We start from the raw sequence: 23,790 nt of genomic DNA on the forward strand, positions 1-23,790 counted from the left end.
TTAAATTTGCAACCTTGTGTTATGTACTTCATACTCTAAGCAAAGATGAGATTTTGTCCATCATTTCCCAGTGATCTTGATGAAGGGAGTAACCTGTGTGAACAGGTCTATACAGACAGTTTGTAGATTATTTGTAATTCTTATAAGTGTGGCAAAACAAATGTTTCTTCAAAATTGAAAACAGAGATCTAGCTTAATATTTTTAGTTCTGTGGGGGTGGGAAAAGAGCTGTCAGTTAACAGCAAGACTCTAATTTGTGTGGCATTCTACAGCTCCTGAAGCTCTGTGAAGCAGTCAGTGCAGTCCCTATAATTTATCTGCAACAAACTCGTCAGGACTTTGAACATCAATTTTTCCTCCTTTGTTCCCCTAAAATTTCTTACTGAATTTTTGTCCAGTTCACCTACAGAGTTAAAAAACACTTTGAGCAAAAACCTTAATCTAAAGAAAAATCTCAGTCTACCTGAGTAAATTTGGTGTTTGAATTACATAACATATAATTCAGGGGGGCCACAAATTTTGAAGTGCAGCCAGCCAACATGCTAAAATGAGATAGGTTTTCCTGTTAAGACAAACCTCGTGGTACCTTAGGTTTCATGACAGCCCCAGTGTTGAGCCTGCATTGTCTATAACAAAGCTGTTTTTCTTTTGTCTTCGAAAAGGTGCTTTATATGTAGCAAATAATGGCAGTGATGATGATTGTTTTTTTTTTTAAATCACAGACCTGTGGTGTGGTTTTATCACACCTTAATCCTAGAGTGTTGTGTAACGTCTGTACTTCTCTCAATGCACTAGATTGCAGAGCTGTCTTCCACCTGTTCCTTAGAAGAAATTCAGGCTATGAATTCCTTATTCATAGAATTGGGTTTTGGTATGGTATTATACGGAAACCGTTAGTACAAAATGGACGTATTTAATAATAGTCCAGTAATCAAATACAAAACTCGACTTCTTTCAGCCCTATAATAAATACTGGGCATTATAGTCTAGTGAAAGTCATTCTATCAGTGGAATGTGTATTAAAAGCAAATAACAAAACACAGGTTACAGACAGCATTTTATCCTGCATGTGCCATTTTACCTGGGTATGATGGTGATAAAGTCAGAGTATCATATTAAGTATAAAAAAATCAATAAACTTATTGGTCTATATTTTATGTCCAGCTGCATGAATATGTATTCAGCATAGAAACTGTAAAATGGATGTTTGACAAAAAGGGAATTGCTTTTTAATTTGTCATCTGCCTTACAATAAAAAACATATGTACCTAGTGGGATGGGGAGAATCAATTTGATGATTTAAGTGATATGCAACAACCTTATGTCCCATTGTAATGTCTTTGAAAGGCTAAAAAAGAGCCTGATGTGCTTTAGTGACTTCGTTGGAGTTCTTGTTATGTGTTAATCTGTGTAAAATGTTATGTTGTCTTAACATAGAAGCTTCGAGAAAACAAAAGCAGAAACATTCAGTGTTTTAGTTTTGAGTTCAAAAACAGTATTATAAAATTAGATTCTGTATAATATTTTCGTATAAACTTACACTTTGTTGCCTTTTAGGCCTTGCAGCATGGATTTTTTGACTTTAAGACATTTGATGTGGATGAATATGAACACTATGAGGTTTGTACACTTAATAATGAGTTGAGTGTTTTGTTTACCTAAAATAAGTTAGAATATACAGGGCCCCACAACTTAAAAAGATACTGGAAATGCATTTTAATTCAAGTAAAAGCCAGTGTTCATATATAAGGTATGTCCATCCAAACCTGTGTGCTGTGTGTGAAAAACATGCAGGATGAATACCCTTGCCCTTTCAGTGTATCACGTAATAACTCTACTGTTTTCGTGTAGGCCTTCTGGCTTCTGATATCTCTTTCATGCTTTCCCAACCTTCCCTCAGGATACGTTCCAAGGTCTCTCAGCTGACCTACAGAGTCTGTGTTTTTTTCCAACACTTGTTGAGCTGCTTCCTGAGATGCCATTAGTCCCAAATATATGATAATATTTTTAATAGCTACAGAGATTAAGCGCATTTTGAACTTTTTGTAATAAGGATGGATTATATGGGCATTCTAATTATGAAAATACATCCAAATATTTCCCTAATGAAGTCCCAGAAAACTAATACCTAAAATAAATAAGAATATACAGTACCCCACACCTGAAGAATAGATACTCTGGTTGACTCTAGATGCTTCTAGAATTTTGTTCTCTAACATACACACTTTTAATGGCTAATAGTAGACAGTTATCTCAAGCTCTGTTGCTGGAGAGAACCTTTAAGATATGGCCCTGCTTCAGCTGTGACCTGGGCTATGTACAGAAGCTGCACATACAGCTGGCCCAGAGCACTTTTCATGAGCTGTCTAACATTTCCCTTGGTTGTATTGGACTTTGTCTTTGGAACTCCTCTGAGTTCCTGAAGTTGCTCTGGTTAAGGGGAAAGATACATAAACTAGAGGTGTACTGAACGTCTGCCTATGTACTAAACTCTTCTTAGAGTTGTATTACTTTACTGTAGCCAGTATTTTTCCCTCCCAGCCCTTCTTGTTTCAGAAAACGTGGAAATAATGAGAATAAACTTGCTCAGTCTGAAAACATTTGAAAATTTATTCCCTTAAGCTGAATATTTCTAATATCAAATAAGGACAACTGCTTTTCTTAAATGTCTGTAACATTTGGTAAACAACTGTTTTAAAAGCAAGAAGCTATGGGTGACTCAGTGCCTATCTGAAAAACATACGGCTATAGGGCATACCCCAAGAAAGAGGGTGAGGTCAGGAGAGGAATAAACTATGGAAAAACTGAATTTGCAACACAAATATCTACAGTAGATGTTGGCCGCAGCAGGCACACTGTAGCGTATAGCTAGTCACTAAACTTAAAAGCACTTGTAGAAGGACTTCTGTACACTGCAATGTTCCAGAATGGTTAAATTGGGAAATTGGAATAGTATGTGCTGAATTACCAAAATTCAATGACCAGTAACTAAAATGTAAAATATGAAATTGCTGGGGGTTTCCTTCCTCTATGTACAAAAGGAAGAGGTTTGTCTAAACACAAAGGATGGTTGAGAATACTTAGGATTAGGCATTAATCTGCCTGAAAAACTAATATTAGAGTAATTGACTGTCTCATTATTTTGTTTGATACTGAACATTACTTCAGTCTGTGAAAAGCACATGTGTGTGAATGGTGTTTAAGTAGCTGCCTGCTGTCTGAGGTCTTCTGTGGTTTTATGCCTCGTGGTCAGCTTTGTATGTTTAGATACATCCTGTGCTACATTTCAGAACCTTTAAATGTTCCAGGTTTCTGCTGTATTAGGTCTCCAAATGTGTAGTTTTGTGCAGAAAAGTTGCATAAGACTTAAAGGGGGCAACTAAAGAAAATTCTATTTCACATTTGTAGCTCTTCCACCTCACTCCATGATCAAGGCAGCTAATTCCCCTTTTGTTGGACTAGGTATAAAATACTCAAGTTTTCCTTTTTGTTAATCATAACATTGTTTGCATGTAGTATTGAGTATATACAAATACATCTGTATTCAGATTGGTTAATATATCAAGTATTCACAGTAACTTATGTAGCTATAAAGAGCTACTTATTTCACAAATGAAGCTGGTAATACAGGTACAAAAATACATTTGACTTACTGAACAGGACCTCTTCCCTGAAGAGGTAGAGATGCTCCAATGTTGGCATTGCACAGTTTGTGACAGAGCTCCGGGTGATTGTAGGGTCCTGGCCTGGCTGGAAGATGGGTTCACTGCTCCTTATGCAACCTTGTTCACTTCCAGATTTCTCTCTGTGAGGACATTTAGAGCAAGCCTAATGGGCTTAGCAAAGCAAACAGTGGGTGAATTGGTTACAGTAATGTCCATTATCAGATCCTTTCACTCATTAGGATGTTTTGAGGAGCTGACAGCTGAAAACATAAGCTTAATAATGCCAGGGAACTAAGTGCCATGTCCTTAAAAGTCACACTGAGAATAACTGCATTGCTACATGAGGAATGAGTGCTTTCCATTTAGGATAAAAGAAGGCAGTTTTGCACTTTAGTCAGATATTTCCAAAGAAGCTTCCAGTTTGCTGGCACTGCCAGGATTTGAAAAGCCTTTTTTAAAGTTTTTATTTAAAAGTGGGCAAGAAATGCAAAAGCTCCCAGTTTGAAAACGTTCTCAATTTAGTCTTTTTGTTTGATTTATACTTTGCTTCTGTGATTACTGGCTCATCAGAGCTTATGCCAAGATGTAGATTTTTGTTTCTACAGGGAAATTAGAATTGTTTCTAAGGACTAATTGGTTTTAATTTGTTTTCTGCGAATTGTTTTTTTTAGCCAATGCCTTACAGGGAAGGGAAGCATTTTTCCATATTCTTTCATTAAAATATACAAGGATGTTGGTGTCTGTAAATTTTATAAATAGGTATCTTAAACTGCTGAAACCTCTAAGAGAGAAATATCTTAGAGAGAGGATCTTTCTGCTTTGCTTGGAAAACTTCAGCCAAACTGATTTGTGTCTCATTTTATGCAGAGATTTCTGCAAAGCAGCTTATGATTGGTTCTTTTGTCCCATATAGTTAAGATGGTTAATTCCATTTGAAGTGTTTTCATTTAAGGTAGCAACAACATAGTGAAAAGTAAAATAAACTCAAGATTAATTCTTTTGAACCTTGTCTGTACAGATATTAAAATGACTTTTTTCCTGACATTTTTTTATAGCGAGTGGAAAATGGTGACTTCAACTGGATTGTTCCGGGAAAATTTTTGGCATTTAGTGGACCACACCCAAAAAGCAAACTTGAAAATGGTATGGTACATATTGTAATGATGTCCCATTTCTAGCTTGTGGAACAGTCTCACCCAGTGAGCAGAAGATGAGAGGTTTATAGGTTAATTTTCATCTTCAGAAATAATCATACAGTGAACATTTTATATGCAATGATAGAGCTTAATTCCAAAGGTTTTAGAGTTCTTGGCTAGAAGAATTCCAGTTCTTCCAACAGTCAGTGGCTTCCCTTCAGTGATGAAATGTCTGAGAAATTCAGGTCCTTCCTTTTTTCCTGGAACCTGACACCTGATACAATAAGTGTGCAGAATTAAAGGTGAGTTGCATAAAGCAAAAGAGACTGTAGTGAAGAAATGACTTTTAAAAGAAGCTTGCCTTTACTACCGAAGATTCTTGGCATAATGGGAAGAACCTATATGATTCTAATGGAATAAAAAAGAGAAACTTGATCAACAGAGGGAAAAGAGAGATTTGGCTCAGCTAAAAGGAAACCTGGTCATTTAAAAACCACAATCAGATTTTTGCTGAATTTCAACTTACTCCTTGTGCTTCTTCCTTTCCTAGGTTATCCTCTTCATGCACCTGAAGCCTACTTTCCCTATTTCAAGAAACATAATGTCACATCAATCATAAGACTCAACAAAAAAATTTATGAGGCCAAACGTTTCACCGATGCTGGGTTTGAGCATTATGACCTGTTCTTCATAGATGGAAGCACACCAAGTGACAGCATAGTTCAGAGGTTCCTCAATATCTGTGAGAACGCTGATGGGGCTATTGCTGTACATTGTAAAGGTGTGTGCACTGTTATTTCTCAGATTGAAGTTCAAGATGAGTATTAAACCATAGTTTATTTAGAAATAAAGCATTTGAAAATAACACTTTCCAGTCATGAAAGTAATATTGCTTATGATACTTGGCTAAATATATGATAAATGTTTGTTATTTTCATGTGCATAGTAAGTTCTTTCATCCTACGCTGCTACTTACAGTAACTGACAATCTGTTGTTCATTGTCTTGGTTTTTCTTAGTATCGCTAGAAGGCCTGAGTTTGAGTTGGTTTCTCTTTTGCATTATGCTTCCACAGCATTATGATAATTGGTTAGGAAATGCAAAAGACTGAAAGGTTTTCTTTGTGCTTTTGGACTGTTGTTCACTTTTCTGTGGAGCATGACTTTCCACATTTCAAGTTAATGTGAGTTATTGTGATGCCAGCATTTCAAACCTGCCTGTTTCAGCAAAGCAGCCACAAAACATGCTTAATCGAGGATGATTAACAAAGGTTTTGAAGGGTTTGGCTTGATTTATGTTTGCAGTTGTGTAAGGACATTGTGGAGACGAATGTTTTGCTGGTCTGAAACAAGAACAGGCTATTCATCATTTTTCCATGAGCAATAAGCATGCATATCTAAGATAAGTTTATTTGCTAACAAGTTGCTACTGTGGCTAGAACCCTGCAATTCTGGCATTAATAAGCTGGACATCTGCTGAGTGAGAGTATAAACTAGTGATCAACAGTAGATTGCTATTCTCCAGGCTTAGCTGCTGAAGGAATACAATATACTTTTCTAGTGACTTAGATATGCACTTGCTAAACTTCCTATTTCTAAAACCAGTAAAAACCAAAATCAGAGTACCTTTGAGAGACCAACACACATATTTTACAAATCAAACTTCAAATACATGCAAATAAATGTGCACATCACAACAGAGAGCAGCATGTGTCTCCTCACCCAGTGGCTTTTTCTTTTTGAAGCAGTTCTGTTGTGAAACCAAGCTATAGAAGTATTCACTGCTACCTGTAGAAACAGCAAGAATTTTGACCAGTGTGTAATTTTGTATATCAGTGGCTTGGTAATTGCTGTTTTTTGTAATATCAGCCTTTAAAAAAACCCCAAACAACCAACTTGGAAGTAGAATTGTGGGAGTGATCATCGCTCCATGCATTCTTGAACCCTATTAACTTTTTACAAGTATATGTTTGTTCTTGTATCTGCAGCATTGAAATCCAGTTATGTGATGGATACTAACAGAAGTTCTTTCTTCAAATATTAAGGTGGTGCATAACATTGTAAAGACATCTTCTCCTATCCTACTTTAATTGGATACTTAAGAAATGCTCATGAATTTGTATGTGACTGTTGATACTTGTGTTTCTGTAGCTGGCCTGGGGAGAACAGGAACACTGATTGCCTGCTACATAATGAAACACTACAAGTTCACACATGCTGAAGCCATTGCTTGGATAAGAATATGTCGACCAGGCTCTATTATAGGACCGCAGCAACACTTCTTGGAAGAGTATGTATACCTTCTTTGCTACTAAGAATGAACTGCTTCTCTACACCCTTCTCCATCTTGCACTATTTATAGGATCTACTTTCTGTCTACTGACATCGTATGTTACTGCCTGTTGCAGTATATTTAAGGTTAGTCAACTTGGGATTGAACTCAAACTTGCTAAGAATCATCTTCTCTGGGGTGCTGTGTCTTTTGTCACCTTAAGGGGCAGAGGGTCTTAAGACTCTGCATGTTTGTGTTCATATATAGCCAATGATGACACTTAAAATTAATCTCACATTAGTATAATTGCTATGTTTTTTTTCTTTCTTGTAACTAAAGATTAAGTATGTAGTGGACAGCTCCTGACTTCTGTCAGATTCCTAGCATAATGCATGAAGTGTTTCTGATTTGGAGCTAATGGTCATTAGCAAAATAAAGGGATGGTTTTAATACAGCTTTTCTCAAAATGGACTGTACACTTTAGGTTGAACATTTCATGTGCAGATAGCTTGAATGGGTGATTCAAGTTTTGATTCTGACTGGAACTGAATGACAAAATCGCAGTGGCTTCAGAGATGTAGGCATTAAGTTTAATTTCATGGTGGTTTCTACACTGTGCATTTACTATTACAATGTTTATGCTGGTATCTTTTATTTGATACCATGATGATACTTAGTTGGAGGCATTTTCACTGTTAGGAGAAAGAACATTTGGAAAAGATACACCACAAATTAGTGTGGTGATTTAAGCCCAGCAGCAGCTCACCACCATGCAGCTGCTCACCCACTGCTCCCTGCTCCCCACTATTAATAATACATTAATAATAATGACAATGATGAAAGGAAATAGAGAGGAAGGAATAACACTACCACCCCTCACCCACCTTTCTTCCCCCTTTATACCTCTGAAGAAAAAAAAAAAGAAAAAACAAACCAAAACTCAAGTGTTTCACTGTACAGTTGCTCACCACCCACTGACTGATGCCAGCCCACCCTTAGGTAGTGATCAGCCCTTTTCTGTCCAGCTGCCCCCAGTTTCTATCCTGGGCATGACATGCTGTTGTTTGGAATCCCCCTTTGGCTAGTTTGGGTCAGGTGTCCTGTATCTGCTTCCTCCCGGCTTCCTGTGCTCCTCCTCGTGGCAGAGCATGAGAGACTGAAAAGTCCTTGACTGGGGAAGTGCTACTGAACAACATCTGAAACCTCAGTGTGTTACCAGCATTATTCTCAGACTAATGCCAACAGTACATCAACAGCTGCTAAGGGAGAGAATTACCATAGCTGAAACCAGGACAATTTGTCTCATTTTGGAAAAAAGAAAACAAGAGCTAGAAACTCTGTAAATACAGTAAGACATACCATACACTGCTTAGAATCAGAGAATCAGTTGGGTTGGAAAAGCCCTTTAAGCTCATCCAGCCCAACCCTTACCCCAGCACTGCCAAGGCCACCACTAACCCATGGCACTGAGGCCTCATCTCCACAGTGTGTGAACACTTGCAGGGACGGTGACTCCAGCCCTGCCCTGGGCAGCCTGTTCCAATGCCTGAGCACCCTCTGGGGAAGGAATTGTTCCTCAGCTCCATCTAAACCTCCCCTGGTGCAGCTTGAGGCCGTTTCCTCTTGTCCAATCTCTTGTTCCTTGGGAGCAGAGCCCAACCCCACCTCACTACAACATCCTGGCAGGCAGCTGTAGAGAGCATCTTAAAATCCAACAGATATCGGAGATAAAGAAGAAGCGTTACTGTAATTCGTAACAGAAACTGAGCATGAATGAAGATTCCTATTTTTCCAGTTCAACTGAGTGGGCACTCCTTTATTTAACATCTGGCCCACCATTAGTCAAAATACTTTGAATCACAAACTTCCACAAACCGCAAGTGCTCACTGAAGGCACATTTAACTTCTCCACACTGTACTGATGCTTAGATGATGCGCTCTTACAAATAACTTCCATAGTAGGGCAAAACTGAGAGAGGTAGTATGTAGTGTGGTTAGTAAGTGCAGTTTACTTGAAAGATATGAAAAGCTGGACCCATGTCTTTTCTGCAGTGGTATATAAATATTTGGTTTGATTTTTATAGATAGGCAAAGTTCCGTAAGATTTTTTTTTCCCTCATACTGTAGTATTGTTCATTAAGAGTTTTGTATTTAGCCTCATGCCAATAGATACTTGTTGTGACAACAAGGCAAAACCCAGGGAATGTCACCAGTAGTGTCAAAATGGGATTGAGAAAGAGGGAGCAAACACCAGTTACATCATTCTCATATAAAATCTCTTGCCCTCAGAGCTGCAAAGTTGCATCTGACAAAAAATGGAATTCTTGCAGACTTCAAAGGTCTTTAAATTCAGGCATGTTTTCTAGGCTCCTTCTGGTAGCTGGAATAAGAGGTCCTCCCTCTTCCCCTGCCCCATCCTTCTCCCTTCTCTTCCTGTTTTTTTCGGAATGTAGTGAAATTTTCCTCGAAGTGCTTACCTTTCCCTGTATTATGGAGCAGGTTCAGGCAGTTGTCTCAGACTGCTTGGTCCTTGAGCTTTGCCATAATACTTTCCAACAAAGAAAAGTTTCCAGTGCTAGTATATTCTGACTGAATTCCTTATTCTTTTTGCCTCTGTTCAGTATAAGACTTTAATTTTGTTACAATAATATGTAGTGGAGTCTCAGTTTTTGGATGGAACAGTCATGAGTGGTACCTACCCAGCAACTTCCTTATTCAGGAATAACACAGTCACATCAACAAAAGCCTGCTTGGCCCATGCACATCATAGCATTATGTCTGAAATACATGAGCTTTTATTTTCTGCAACTGATAGCAGAGTCCCATTCAATTTTAAATGGCTGTAACCACTTCCACTGTACAGGTCAGCTGTGATTTTACTGCACAGTGTCTTCATATACACGCAGCTCATGCTAATAACAAGTTGGAAAGTGCTGTGTCATCATTCATTCTCCACATTACATAAAAACGTTATTTTAAATGAATCTTTGTGTTTTAAAAGCTATTAAAATACCATTGCTTATTTCTCTTTAGTTCATCTCTTTATCCAGTCGGGGTTTGTAAGTTCAAGTTTCGTTGTCTGTAATATTTCTGTGATGGCTACAGACTTGTTTAGTGATTCGGGGGGGGGGGTATTTTTAACCACTGAAAATGTTCTGGGTTTGTTGGGGTTTCTTTTTTGTGATAGATTTAAATTTATTTTCTTTCCAGATAAAGATGTACAGAATCCATGGGGTTTTTAGCAATCCATACGAGTAGCATGCTTTCCTGTTGGGTTTATGTGTCTGCACCTTTGTTGATATGAATTGATTTGTTTTGTATCCCAAAGGAAGCAAGCGATGTTATGGCTGGAGGGAGATCTCATCCAATCAAAGCAGAAACACCAAGTCCTTGATGGAAACATTAACAGAGTTCTTTGTGGCTTGAAGGACATTTCAATCAGTGACAGCTTGAATAAAATACAAGACCTGGATCAATATAGGCAGGTAGGAGTTTGTAGGGAAGATTTCAAATAAGCAGAGATGGAGTTGATCTGCTAATAACTAGCTACAGATAATGTTTAATTTTTTTAGGCTTGTTTTAGTACTCAGTTGCTTTTTCACAACTTTTGCAACTTTCTGGTTTCACAAGTTCTGGTTTAAACTGATGCAGGTATTTCTTCAAACTTCAAAAACTTGCATTATTCAGGTCATTCTTTTAGGAGGGGGTTCAGTTGTTGATTGGATAAAAATATATCAGTTCTCTTCCTGAAAATGGATTTATTCCAAATATCTAGCTAATGATCGTATAGATGGCCATCCCTTTATCACAAGTGTTATAGATTACTGATACATTTAGGGTAAGGACCTTACAGTTATTTCTTGGAAGCACAGGCATGAAATGTGAATGAACATAATCATACTTGTGCATTCTGCGTGAGTTTCCTACAGTATCTGTAAAAAGCAGTTTAGAGGAGCTAGGCACTTGATTAACAGTGTCTTAGCTCTGTGATAACTGAAGAGCTTTCACATTGCTGACGGAGTCCTTAACTTGATGTAAAAAAACAGGGATGTCATGGGCATCTGTCACATGATCTATCATCATCTGTAAAGGTACTATGGAAAATAAAAAGTTTGTGGCTTGAGATACATAAAGTTAAATACCTAGATTTCTAACTGGAAAATATAACACTGTGTAGGGATGATGTTGTACACCAAGTGAAAACAGTTGGCACACAGCTGTATGGGTAGAAGTAATGTTTTTGAATCTGAGCTACTACTGCAACTTTACTGCTTCCAGTATTCAAGGCAACTTGCAGGTAACTCAACTACCTATACACTTTGTAGCAGCTTATGTTCAGGTTCACAATACAAATTCACAGTGCCACTTTCTTCTACCGTAAACCTCTCTATACTATGTGTATTTCATTTTTTTACAGATGTCATGTTAAAGTTAATATTCAGATTTCAAAACATTTAATTTATGTCTTTATCTCTTTGGATATTTGATTATATTTTGAAACCTCATTATACTGGGCTCTCTAGAAGCTGAAACCGAAGTGATGTTCCCAGTCCCCCAAATGTGTTAAGGGCTCAGAATCAGAGGACAGAACAGCTACACGCAGTAACTGTTGGGCAGGGAAAGACAGTGAAACAAAATTTACCAACATTGAGGTAACAGTGGCCTAGCAGATAATCCTCAGTAAAATCTAGCTAAAATCTTTATGTTGTCCTATAATTAATACAACACTTGGACCTTTACATGATTAGATTAATTCTTACTGTGTTACTACTTCTGTAAACCTTTTGTCTGGGTTAATGGCAGGAGCTATTAAACATAAAATCCCAGACTGGTTTTGGTTAAGGGAGGAAGGAACCTTAAAGCTCATCCAGTTCCAACCCCTGCCATAGGCAGGGACACCTTCCACTAGAGCAGGTTGCTCCAAGCCCCTGTGTCCAACCTGGCCTTGAACACTGCCAGGGATGGGGCAGCCACAGCGTCTCTGGGCACGCTGTGCCAGCGCCTCAGCACCCTTACAGGGAAGAGCTTCTGCCTAAGAGCTCATCTCAGTCTCCCCTCGGGCAGGTTAAAGCCATTCCCCTTGTCCTATCTCTACAGACCTTTGTAAAGTCACAAGTGCTGGTCATGAAAACAGAATGTATCTTTGCTCTTCTGGCTTGCAGCTACTCTCATTAAGTCCATTCATCCAAATTAACATAGAAAGTAGCGTACCTACAATACAAAGACTCAGGGGAAGAGAAGCAGAAGGAAACAGGAAAAGATACAGCTTAAACCAAAGGGTCTGCTGTCATTTGTAATATCAGCCTTATATCCAGGCTAGATTGGTATTGCAAATTTTACAAAGCACTCACTATTCTGTTTTCTGCAGAGCAGCAAGGTCACTTAGGCACAATAGGAACTGCAGTAATGCAAACAAACAGTTGTCTGAGGTCAAATGAAGCATAATGGCCATAAACTAACACACAAGTTTCACCTCAACATGAGGAAGAACTTCTTTACATGAGGGTGTCGGAGCCCTGGCACAGGCTGCCCAGGGGGTTATGGAGTCTCCCTCTCTGGAACCATCCGAAACCCACAATGGACACATTCCTGTGTGCCCTGCTCTGGGTGGCCCTGCCTTGGCAGGGGGTTGGACCAGATGATCTCCAGAGGCCCCTTCCAACACTGATGGTTCTATGACTCTCTGATAACTGGTATGAGTTGTTTTCATTTGGCAATAAAAAAATCATAGTTCTGTCCTTGCTTTGTGTAGCTTCATGTTTCTCTGTTACTTAAGAAACTGTTCTCTGCTTAATAACTGGGTCTTAGAAAAGGCTATTTTGAGTCAGAAAATATAAATAGGCATTTAAACAGTGTTGCCAGTTCACAGAATGTTTAGGACAGTGGATTTTTAGCTCCTCTTGCAGAACACACAATGTTATCTAAATTTCTTCCTTCTCTTGTGTGTACCACAAAATTGTGTGTTGCTGCTTCCCTTCCACATTGAGGATAACTTTAAAAATAGTTCTGGAGGAAGGAGTTGAATTTTATGTCCTATAAAAACTCACTTCTTTGAAGTAAATAAGTACTGGCACTAGACTCAAGCATCCTGAACTCACTTTGAGGTCAGATTCTGCAAAAAACCTCTGTGGAGTGTGTTTGTGAGTGACAAGAGTTTACTGAACTGTGCAAGGACAGAACGGTGCCCCGTCCATGCAGAGGGATTTGCCTTTTAAATCACAGTCTTTGCAAAGGAGATGCTCAGCACTTTGAAACTACTGCTAAGGATCTGATGGATTTCCTTGCTTGCATGCTTCATGTTTCCCAGAATGAGTTTGAAGACAGTGCACATGTGGAAGCTCGGGATGGTATGACGCAGGGAGATAAGCTCAATGCCTTAAAAACGCGGAGACGGACATGTTCTAGTACAGCTGGAGCTCTGAGGTAAGTGTTGATGAATTCTGAGGGAAGCTGCAATTTGAAATTGAGTCAGTGCTATCAGATCTTTATGGCAAGTACATGGCCTTGGTTGTTGCACCACCTTCTGTGGGGGAACTCTCTCTCAATATATAACTATTAGTTGCAGATTTGATGGTTTTCTGTCTCCCTGTTCAGGCTACCTACTTACCATGTAGCAGTAAAAGATGAAGTAAAAGTACCTCAAAACCTTCAGATTTCTCTCTAGCACTTTAAAGCTTTTGTCTCAAGCAAAATATTCTTCAGTGAACTTTCTCTATTTTTCTATAATTTTCTGTACTCCCTATGTAAATGTTAAACTTCTCAAAGCCAGTACAAATGTGAAGTTCAAAAATAAACCTGAAATACTTCTCTGTTTAACTGTAAATGAAAATAATGATTGTCAATAATTCCTAACTCTTGTTAGTCTTGTACTTTAAAGCCAGGATGAGACATGGGAGCATGCTTTGCCAGAGGGGAAAGGCTCTTTATGGTTTGATAAAGGCTGCTGCTTTTGTTTCTTTAGGCTGCAAGACACAAAACTGCACACCCGGTCACGATCACAACCTTTCAGGTATTAACTTTAACATTATAGTTCTCAATGGCTCAGGGCTTATATTTTTAGTGTTTTGAATTATCACTCCAGTTCATCAGCAATTTCAGACTTCTGATAACAGACTTTAACACCTGCAAATGCTAGTGGGAATATAAGGGGCAGAGAGATACAGCTGTGCTTCGGGGATACCCTGAATTCTTCTTAATAAATAATTAGCACATACAGGTAATTTCCTCAGTCACGTTTTCTAGTATTGATAGTGTTCCGCAGTGAAGGATGAGTAACGGTGGTGGTTTAACCCCAGGCAGCAACTAAGCACTGCATAGCCTCCCACTTACCTCCCCTCAGTGGGATGGAAGAGTGAAAGTGAGGAAACAACTCATGGGTTGAGGCAAATGCAATTGAACAGGGAAGGTCAAAGCCACGCACACAGGCAGAGGAGAACAAGGGATTCATTCACCACTTCCCATGGTCAGGCTTCAGCCATCTCCAGGACAGCAGGGCTCCATCATGCGTAACCGTTACTTGGGAAGACAAATGTTGTAACTCCTCCTCCTTTCCCCAGCTTTATGTGCCGAGCCTGACTCCATACGGTCTGGAGTATCCCTTTGGTCCATTGGGATCAGCTGCTTCCCCTCCAAGCTCCTTGTGCACCCCCAGCCTGCTTGCTGGTGGGGTGAGGCAGAAACAGCCTTGACCCTGTGTGAGTTCTGCTCAGTGGAAACTAAAACATCCCCATGTTATCAACGCAGTGTGTAGCACAAATCCATACCACAGCCCCATGCTAGAGCCTATGAAGAAAATCAACTATCCTAGCTAAAACCAGCCCACCAGTTAACCCATAACCACTTTATCTCTGTCTCAAATGCGTAAACTGGCTACATGTTGTTTGCATATCACAATTTTGTCAGTTTTGGTTTAGTAGATGAAGTAGAGGTATTGCTTAGTGGATACAACCAGTGCTGTTCTTTAGAAGATAAATACTGAATTTCAGTACCTTTTCATACAGGGTCCTCACTGGATATTTTACTACAGGCTTTGCTTAGAACTTTCTGTGGAGCCAATAAAGCCACTAGTTTCTTCTCATTTTCTAAATGTTCATTTCTGACCTGTGCTAATCTCAAATCAGCACCAACCATGCTTCCTAAAAGGAAATAAAATGTAGAGTGAAAATTGACTTAATTTTCAAGAGTTACAGGAATGGCAGAATTGAGTCTCAGTGTGACCCCACTGCATCTAAAATCACAGAATCACAGAATCCCAAGGGTTGGAAGGGACCTCAAAAGATCATCTAGTCCAACCCCCCAAAATACAACATGTAAGATAAAAACTATCTGTCATTAGAAAGCCTTAATACTGAAAGGAACACATTCTCTTCAGTTTTGTGACAACCTGGATTTTGGAAACGGATTACTCCAAATGTCCAACTTTGGAGGTGTCTGTTTACCCTTCCCTGGTGTGGAGTGAAAGCTATTTCTGCTCAATGCCATGCTGTGCTTGTAGCTGGAGACTTGTACCCAAGGTTTTTCATCATTTAAGAGCTGATCATGATAATATCTCCTGGTGTAAAGATGGAGAGAACTTCATTCTACTGTGAGGCTGTTTGCTAGCTTTTAATAAGTGAATATGGCCAGCTCTAATGCTAACATTTTTGAGTAGTCCAGTGCCCCACACTTCCAGCTGTAGCTGCACCATATGGTACAGCAGGAGAACAACATGAGTGGGATCTTTGAAAAGTTTATTAGAAACAGATTTAAAACCAGGCAGACTGTTGTGTTTGCACTGTTGAGTTCTTAGTACTCAAACCTGAGAATTCCCACTTCTTGGAATACCAGTCTGGAATACCATGCTAGAAGGGTCTGTGTGTTTCTGAGATGTATATTTTCATGATAATCTTGCTTCTCACTAAAACTCTGCGCTCTCTTTAGACTCAATACTTCAGGTAGCACAGAAGGATCCATGTCTCCTCTGAAGGCCTCCAAAGTGATGGCAGTTCATTCACCATCTGCAGAAAGAATAAGCAAAATTCCGACATCCTTGGGCTCTAACCTTAAAAGGTTTGAGTTTTTTTCCTTCTCATTTTGGTACAATGGTACAGAATAGTTTTCAGCACATACGCAGTCTATGAAGGACTTGCTGTTCTTGGGTGTAAGAAGGGCTCTTCCAGAGTGATTAGCTGCTCCACCAGCCAAACTTTAGTTGCCTGCAGATTTAAAAACCAAACAAAAACCCAAAACTTACACTGCTGGCATGAGAGTACTGGTGGGGTTATATCAAGTATTCCCATGAGTCTATTCACGATTAATGACAGAAGAATACTGAGTGATCTTTAATTTTATGAACCCATTATTACTATTGAACTAAGTAATGATAGATGTTAAGTGAAATTTAAATGATTGATGCATTTTTAATAACTTCTGGGCACAAATAATTAAAATAACTAAAGAGGTATTTCAGGGCACCCTATTTTTCTTAAAATTTATCATACTACTTCCTGGTTACTTGAGGACTTGTATCACATTACTGATTTCAGGAAACAGAAGGGGAGTTCTTAAACTGTTCTATGTACACAAAGTACTTCCATGTAGATCAGACACTGCCTAAACCTTTTAACACAACCTTCTTCATGGGCATACAGTTTGGTAGAGGTGAAAGCTAGCCATGGTAGTGCGTGAATAAGCCAAGTTTGGGAACTCCTGACAAAGAATTCTGGGTTTTATTAGTTGGGAGCTAGAAGATGAACACAAGTGATTTCAGATTGGTCTATGTTATTTACTTAATGTCTTCTGAATTGTCTGTTATTTTTTCTGTATGTATCTGTACATATCTTGTGTATATTTTTCTTTTTTCCCCGTATGTGTTTTCCATTCAGTGTTTCCATAAACTCCAGACTAGCCAGTTCTCTAGGGAACCTGTACGCTGCTTCAGATGATGATGAGAGCAAACTGACATCATTGTCCTCTAGGACAGGTTTTTCTGTAAGCCATATCTCCAGCCATTTGAATGGCAGCTTGCAGCTGCCTCACAGCAATAACCATGAACTGAACAACAACTTGTACAACAGAAACAGCAGTAGTGGCAACAGCCTGAGCAGCCAAACCAGTTTTCCCAGCGCCGTGACAGATGAGTACGCATCAACCTTGCTTTATGGGCCTTACGACTCCTCCAGCACGATCCCAGAGTCAGTGAATTCCTGTAAGTTCATAGTTACAACAGCACTGTCAGGCATCTGAGCAATCCTGATCTTCCTTGCTTCTGCAAGCAAAGCTGTTGCAAAACAATCTCAGCATGATTCTCTGACTTCCTTTCATGTTTCTAAACAATAGCTTTGTCTCTTACCTTGAAAGTAATTTTCATTTCATCTGCTTTTTTTCCACCTCCTTCAAGCATCTAGATGAAGGAGGTTCATGAAAATAAATCACTCCTAAACTTCAGCTAACACCTAACACCTTTCCTGGTATCTTTTTTATGGACCTTCTTGCCCTTTAGATTTTTTTTCATTTCAAATTATCTATAACATCATTTATAAGTTTATTATGCATCTTAATGTTCATGCAGTAACAGAGTTAAAGAAGCCTTTTTATGTATCATACTAAAAGTACAACATTCTTACAGGCAGGGTTTGTGTGAAAAACAAGTTCAGTTGACATGAAACCTAGTCCTTTTCAAATGGAAAAGGTATTTTGGAAACAGGTATTTCTGATGGTCTTACCATTTTAGCTTTCATTGCTTGACAACTTAGAATCATAGACTCCCAGACTAGTTTGGGTTGGAACTTAAGATCATCCACAGGCAGGGGCACCTCACACCAGACCATGTCACCCAAGGCTCTGTCCAACCTGGCCTTAACACTGCCAGGGATGGAGCATTCACCACTTCCTTGGGCAGCCTGTTCCAGTGCTGCTTTGGGCTTATTTTGTGCTCTTTTCCTGTGTGAAAGTCTGTATGAAGAGGATGCAAGGAGAAATTAAATACAACTTGAAAGTGACTCTACAAAGTGCAGAAAAGAGAGACTATAGAAACTCGTAACTCAGTTATGAAATCAGAAATAACTTCAGATATTTTAGGGAAAAAATAAACATATTTACTACTGTAAATCTACAAATAATTTACAGTTGATTTGATATGGTTTGAAAAGATTTGATGTCCTATTCATCTTAGTGTTGTGTTTTTAATAGAATATATTGTCCACAGTTAATGGAACCTGCCAGCCTCCCTTCAGTAGTACCAACACTTCGAGTTTTATATTTCAGCTCCTGGAAATTCAACTGTCTTCACATAAAATTAACTTCAAAATATGACACCTTTCTCTCCTGTTTCCTTATCACTGATAAATTGTTTCATTCTGAAGTTTTAGTGTTGTACCTGCTACTGGTTTTGAGTGTGGCTGGTCTCCTGCCACACTCAAACACCTAATACACATTGTATGTAACCAGGGCACTTCCCAGTTACCTGTGAAGCAACCTTATTTCAATATAACAATGGTTAAATTGCTTTCCTGCTTGGAAGATGGTTTTCAACCATGTCCTGAATGTTGCATATGCTTCTAAATACACCCCATGACCTTGTGCATCTGTCACAATCACAGTGTAGTGCACTGAATTGTTACCTGCTTTAAGTACAATCAGCTGAGTTGAGTGCAGTTCCTGGGATGTCACAGTGTATAAAATGAGTATATTATTTGATCATTTAATCTCTGAATGCTTTCTGTGTGGTAGGGAGCTCCTGACTTACTTGCTAATACAGATCCATCTTGATGTTGGTTTATTTTGAAGACAATATCATTTTTCTTGGTAATTAGTCCCACTGGTTGAATACAGTAATTTCACTTTCAATCTGAAACTTGTATCTCTTTATTGTGTCACGGTTGTAGTCCTTTATTACCCTATTTTCTTGTCAGGAAGGTATTTCATGCTAGTCATCTCAACTTGATTGTCTTCCAATAAGCAAAGTTGGCTCAAAGATCCTTTAGGAAAGTGTTCAAATGCTTCTACAAGTGTTGAAAATCCCTTCTCAATAAGTAGATGCAACACTTTTAAATTCATTTTTCAGGTCCAGAAAGCTATTCCTCAGTGCTGGCCTGCTTAGAAATTCATAGCTTGTGTTGGCTTCGTTAACTGTAATACATTGGGAATTCATGAGAGACACTGACTTGTATTTTAGCCTAGTGTTCTGCATTCCTGTTTATTTTTTATGTGGAATTCTATGGAAAGCAGCATCTTCCCCCTCACTCCCACCCCCTTCTTAATAGGACCCGTTAACCAACCATGGACAATGCTGTGTTTCAGCACTTCAACCACTGACATTCAGCTATTTTGGTTTTGGTGATATTCATCAGTGATCTTGAGCTCTGAGCAAAATCTGGAGTAGCATCAAGCCTTAATACCAACAGTACTGGTTGGCAGAACTCTGTTTAAAGCAGAATTCTATTTAATGATTTCCACTTGACTGCTTTAGATGCTGAAATGACTTGGAAGTCTTGACAGACAACCCTTAGTCTTGTTGCTGGAAGCATTTGCATTGCATTGCACTTCTTTCTAATTGGAGCACATCAGATGCTGTACCTGACAGAAGCCTATTCCATACACTGGTGGTGATGTTTATTCATTTAACTTATTGCATCAAAGAACTCTTGAACAGTAAGAATTATATTCCTCCTCTTTATACTAGCAGAAGCTCCCTTACCTGAGTTAAATCTCAAGCTACCCCTCTGTAATTGTACAAGTACTCTAGTTTTAGAAAATCATCATTCTGAGTTTGTTAACTATCAGAACAAGTGGTGCACAAGCATTTTATGATGGTTAGAACAGTAAAACTGCAGTTCTAATTATTTTTCTTCAATCCCATTAGTGAGGGAATCGGGAACTTCATTTTTATGCAATGCAAGTACGTATTATTTTGTTTCTTCAGTATGGAGAAGTTATTCAATACTCTCTTTTGCCTTTTCCTGTTTAAAATGAAAATCTTTAAAAACTTTTATTAATACTGTTGTTCCATAGACAAATCCCAAACATGACTGTCACTTCCTCTTGTTGTCAGCTATTTTTTCCTAATGGTTTTGTCCTTCATCAGTATAAGCTCATAATCTATTTCCTTTTTATCATGTTTCTGCTCTTGTATGCTCATGAATTAGAAAAAAAGCTTGATTTTTCACAGACTAGAAAACTTGCCGTTCTGGCCAAATAGAAGAAATATTTTATTTGCAAATGGGATGTTTTGATTTAACAGAATCTCTCACAATTATAATTGGCAGAAATATTCTTACCAAGTAGAACTGCATTTAAGGTACCACAATAAGACTTTGACTTTGTTCGTACAGTAGTTATAAATCGAAATATCACTCTTTAAAATGTATTTTTATGGAAGAGTATGCAACTGGGTAGTCTTAGGATGAGTCACCTTTTGCTTCTATAGCTGTCATGGAAACTGGCAAGATGGAAAATGCTCAAAAAAGTGAAGTGTTAGCAGTGTTTTAAAATTTATATACATCATCTTTATATGTGTTTCTTAATAAAAGCTTCCTATTAATGAATATAGGACAGCCTTTGAAGAAAGAGAGACAAGCAGCAGTGCATCTTCCTGATCTGGAAATTCGGCAAACACAAAGGATTATCTCAAGTGCCTATGCATTTTTTGTAACGTAGACTTATTTTAGTGGATCTTGTGGATTCAGGGTAATTCTTGCCTGCTGCAACAAGAGTGTTGCAGCAGTGGTTTAGGAGAGTTGATGCTCAGTTCAAATCTCTTACATTACTTACTGCAGTTACTTGGAGAAAGGGCACATTCAGGTGCTAACAAATTGTCCTGAATGCTCTCGGGGTGCTCCCTCCTGAAAGCTGACTCACAGTTCACTTGATCCTCAAATTAAAGGCTTGTGAATACGGTTCTAGTGCCCAGGTGGGTCTGTGGCTTTTCTCTTCCAGGAGGCTTTCTGGGCCTCTTGTTGAAGAAGAATGATAGTGATCTATGCAGTTGCTTCAGCATGAGCTTCATTAGATGAAGGTTAACTGTAGTGGAGCTAATTCTTTCTTTAAACATCTGATACTTGGGTATAAAATGATAAGCTTGAGACTGCATGGGACCACTGCAGAGGTACACTGAAAATTCTACTCAATTAACTGATTTTTATACTCTCATCATTGCAGTTCAGCAGTTTCCTTTGGGTTTTTTTCCTTCTATTTTTACCTCTGCTTTAAAAGAGATTTTGTTAAATACCAGCATAGGCCATGTAAAGGTGGACTGGGATCTTTTGTTTTGAATAAAGCTTTCAGAATCACAGGAAATACTTTTGAGTCCCTGCAAATAGGAGGTAGGAATGTAAATTTTAAAGTAGAAAATTCAAAATATTTAAAAAGGGAAAAAAAAAAAATCAGTTACAAGCTTTGAACTATTACAGTTAATCTCTTTGGACAATGTGAAGAGATTTAAGGGCACAAATTACATAACTGCAAAAGCAAACAAGCCAGACAAGTTTAAACTTCAGAATCTTTAATTTATGGGTTTCTTGTTTATTAAAATCCTGATGTAGAATTCTTGGTTACTACTGTCTGCAAAGTAAAGGGCTGAGGTTCATAGTTCTTTGTCAACTAATGCTAGCTGTTCCCAGGCTCACCAGAAGCATACAGTGCTTTCTGGTCGTATTTCATCTGTCCAAGCTTAAATGAATCTGTACTGCACAACGTATGACAGTGTGTAATTAAATTTCGTGCATTTTTTAATGTTTGTTAATCAACTTTACTTGGAATTCAGTTCTGAAGGATCCATCTCAAAAGCTGCTCTGATTAAGTGTAACAATCTTTCTGATGATTAAAATGCACATCTGAAAACGAGTAAGCTTTGAGAGCTTCTGCCTCACTCTTACACAGGTAATAAATAGCTTGACAAGTGCTCTCCCCAAAGATAATAATCCAAATGATTATTAGAGAATGGAGTTGGGGGGAAGGGCTTTTATGACTGTGTTTGGTGATTCCACGGTGATTCTGAACCTATGATGAAAAGATACTTGTTATTTCTGTTTAGTTTTGCAGTAAAGTATTTTCCACTAAATGATACCCTTCATTTTGAATCCATTCAGTGCTAAAAACAGACCCTTTTTAGTCAGTGGTATTCAAATCTTTACATGCTGACAGCACTTTCTAAACCTAGGAAAGAATATCCAGATGGTCTCTGATCTTCAAGATGTGAAAATGCTTTTAAAAGACAACTTTGGAAATACACACCGAGACCTAAGATACAGAAGTGTTTTTTTCATACTAGTTAGAGCTCTAAAGGTTTATGTATCTATTATCCACTTCTCACTATATATAACAAAGAGCATTTCTATGGGGAGTAGTTAAGAATAGTGGGAAAATGGAAGACTCCAGGGTTCCAACCATTCTTGGGATTCATGCTTTTCTCCAGTAGTTCTCTCGTATTCTGATGAATTGATGCAGTTTTAAGATATGATTTGGGGATTTTATTTGCTCTTTGTTTATAACTAGTCCAGTGAAAAGCTCTCTCAGATAAGACTTTTTATTCATCAGAATCCCAGCCTGGTTTGGGTTGGAAGGGACCTTAAATCTTAACCAGTTCCAACCCCCTGCAATCATCTGTTTTCCCAATGCATTTTTAAGGTATTGTTTTAAACTGGTGTTTTAAAGGACTTGTAACATTTCACTAATCTTGTTCTAACTCCTCCTTCCTGTCCTTTCTCTACTCATTAAGTGCAAAATGGATATTATATGTATATATATAATAAGTATAACTTCCCCATTGAGTTTTAATCAGTTTTTCTTCTCTGCACAGTCCCTTCAATCTGAGTATGTTCAGTACTAAAGCCTTGCTGCTTTGGTGAAACCTGCTGAGCTCTTAAAATCCAAGTCCTTCATGAAGAACTTCAGGAAGGAAACTGCTTGCTCAGAGGAGGAATCTTCAATACCCAGGACGTATTAAACCCTTAACGAAGTAGGAGACTTCTTAACAGGCAGAAATTTCTTGTTACTGACTACTGCAGCTGCACTGATGTTAAATTTATGGAAGTTCTTACCCCGTGTTATATGCAGATTTAAATTTTTAATGTTGAGACAGCTTGAATATATTTCTAATGAGTTTCATTAAGACATTTATTAACTTGTGTACAGTGTTAAAATATGTATTTAGAGAATATTTTGGTAAGCAATATATATAAAAATGATGTAAAAATTAGAATATATTTTAATTTAGTGTCCACTTTGCTACAAAAATGTGTATTTTAAAGAATTTGTACATGTTTATCAAAGATACAAATTTTTTTATGAACAAGTTTTTCTTGGTGTAGGGGTCCACCATTCTTACTTAGAGCCTAATGTAATTACTTTTTTGCTACTTGGTCTTCTGGTAACATAATGGAAGTCTAACTAGGGAGAAACTAGTTATTGCACTATCAACTGAAAGCACTTGATGCACAGTCTCTTCCTACTTTCAGCTGCTAATGTTTCATAAGGAAATGCTGTGAAAGAAAATCTTCCACTGCAAAGCAAAAGTGATTTATCTGACGATTCAATTCTAGAATTAATGCTTTCTTTCCTTTTGTCTTAAAGGAATGTTTTCACTTTCTTCTCAATGTAGAATACTACATTTAGCTATGCAATGTATGCTGCAAAAATGAAGACAGGCTGGACTGAAGTTGGTAAGACTGTGTACGTACAGTGAGTTGGGCAGTGCTACATACTTAAGTGGTTTTAACCTACATTTGGCAGTATGTGTACACT

The 23,790-nt window shown here is 38.2% G+C and overlaps 1 protein-coding gene across 4 annotated transcripts in view; it reads left to right on the plus strand.

The window, feature by feature from the left end:
- The window catches only part of CDC14A (cell division cycle 14A), a 57,871-nt gene extending 34,580 nt beyond the window's left edge, over positions 1–23,291 (plus strand). For 2 of the 4 annotated variants that reach the window (XM_061461280.1, XM_061461289.1), the window contains 9 exons: positions 4,721–4,808; positions 5,352–5,582; positions 6,951–7,089; positions 10,400–10,556; positions 13,379–13,494; positions 14,033–14,080; positions 15,991–16,119; positions 16,935–17,257; positions 22,847–23,291. In XM_061461280.1, the coding sequence (XP_061317264.1) occupies positions 4,721–4,808; positions 5,352–5,582; positions 6,951–7,089; positions 10,400–10,556; positions 13,379–13,494; positions 14,033–14,080; positions 15,991–16,119; positions 16,935–17,257; positions 22,847–22,860 (1,245 nt within the window). In that variant the 3' untranslated portion in view covers positions 22,861–23,291. Of the gene's footprint in view, positions 1–1,557; positions 1,621–4,720; positions 4,809–5,351; positions 5,583–6,950; positions 7,090–10,399; positions 10,557–13,378; positions 13,495–14,032; positions 14,081–15,990; positions 16,120–16,934; positions 17,258–22,846 lie in introns of all 4 variants that reach the window. The other 2 variants (XM_061461272.1, XM_061461298.1) reach the window with 2 other exon arrangements.
- The last annotated feature ends 499 nt before the right edge of the window (positions 23,292–23,790 follow it).

The sequence above is a fragment of the Pezoporus flaviventris genome, unplaced genomic scaffold (genome assembly GCF_033815535.1).
Source record: "Pezoporus flaviventris isolate CSIRO_AGI_PZ_B2104156 unplaced genomic scaffold, CSIRO_AGI_Pfla_v1 ptg000001l, whole genome shotgun sequence".
NCBI classification, from domain to species: domain Eukaryota; kingdom Metazoa; phylum Chordata; class Aves; order Psittaciformes; family Psittacidae; genus Pezoporus; species Pezoporus flaviventris.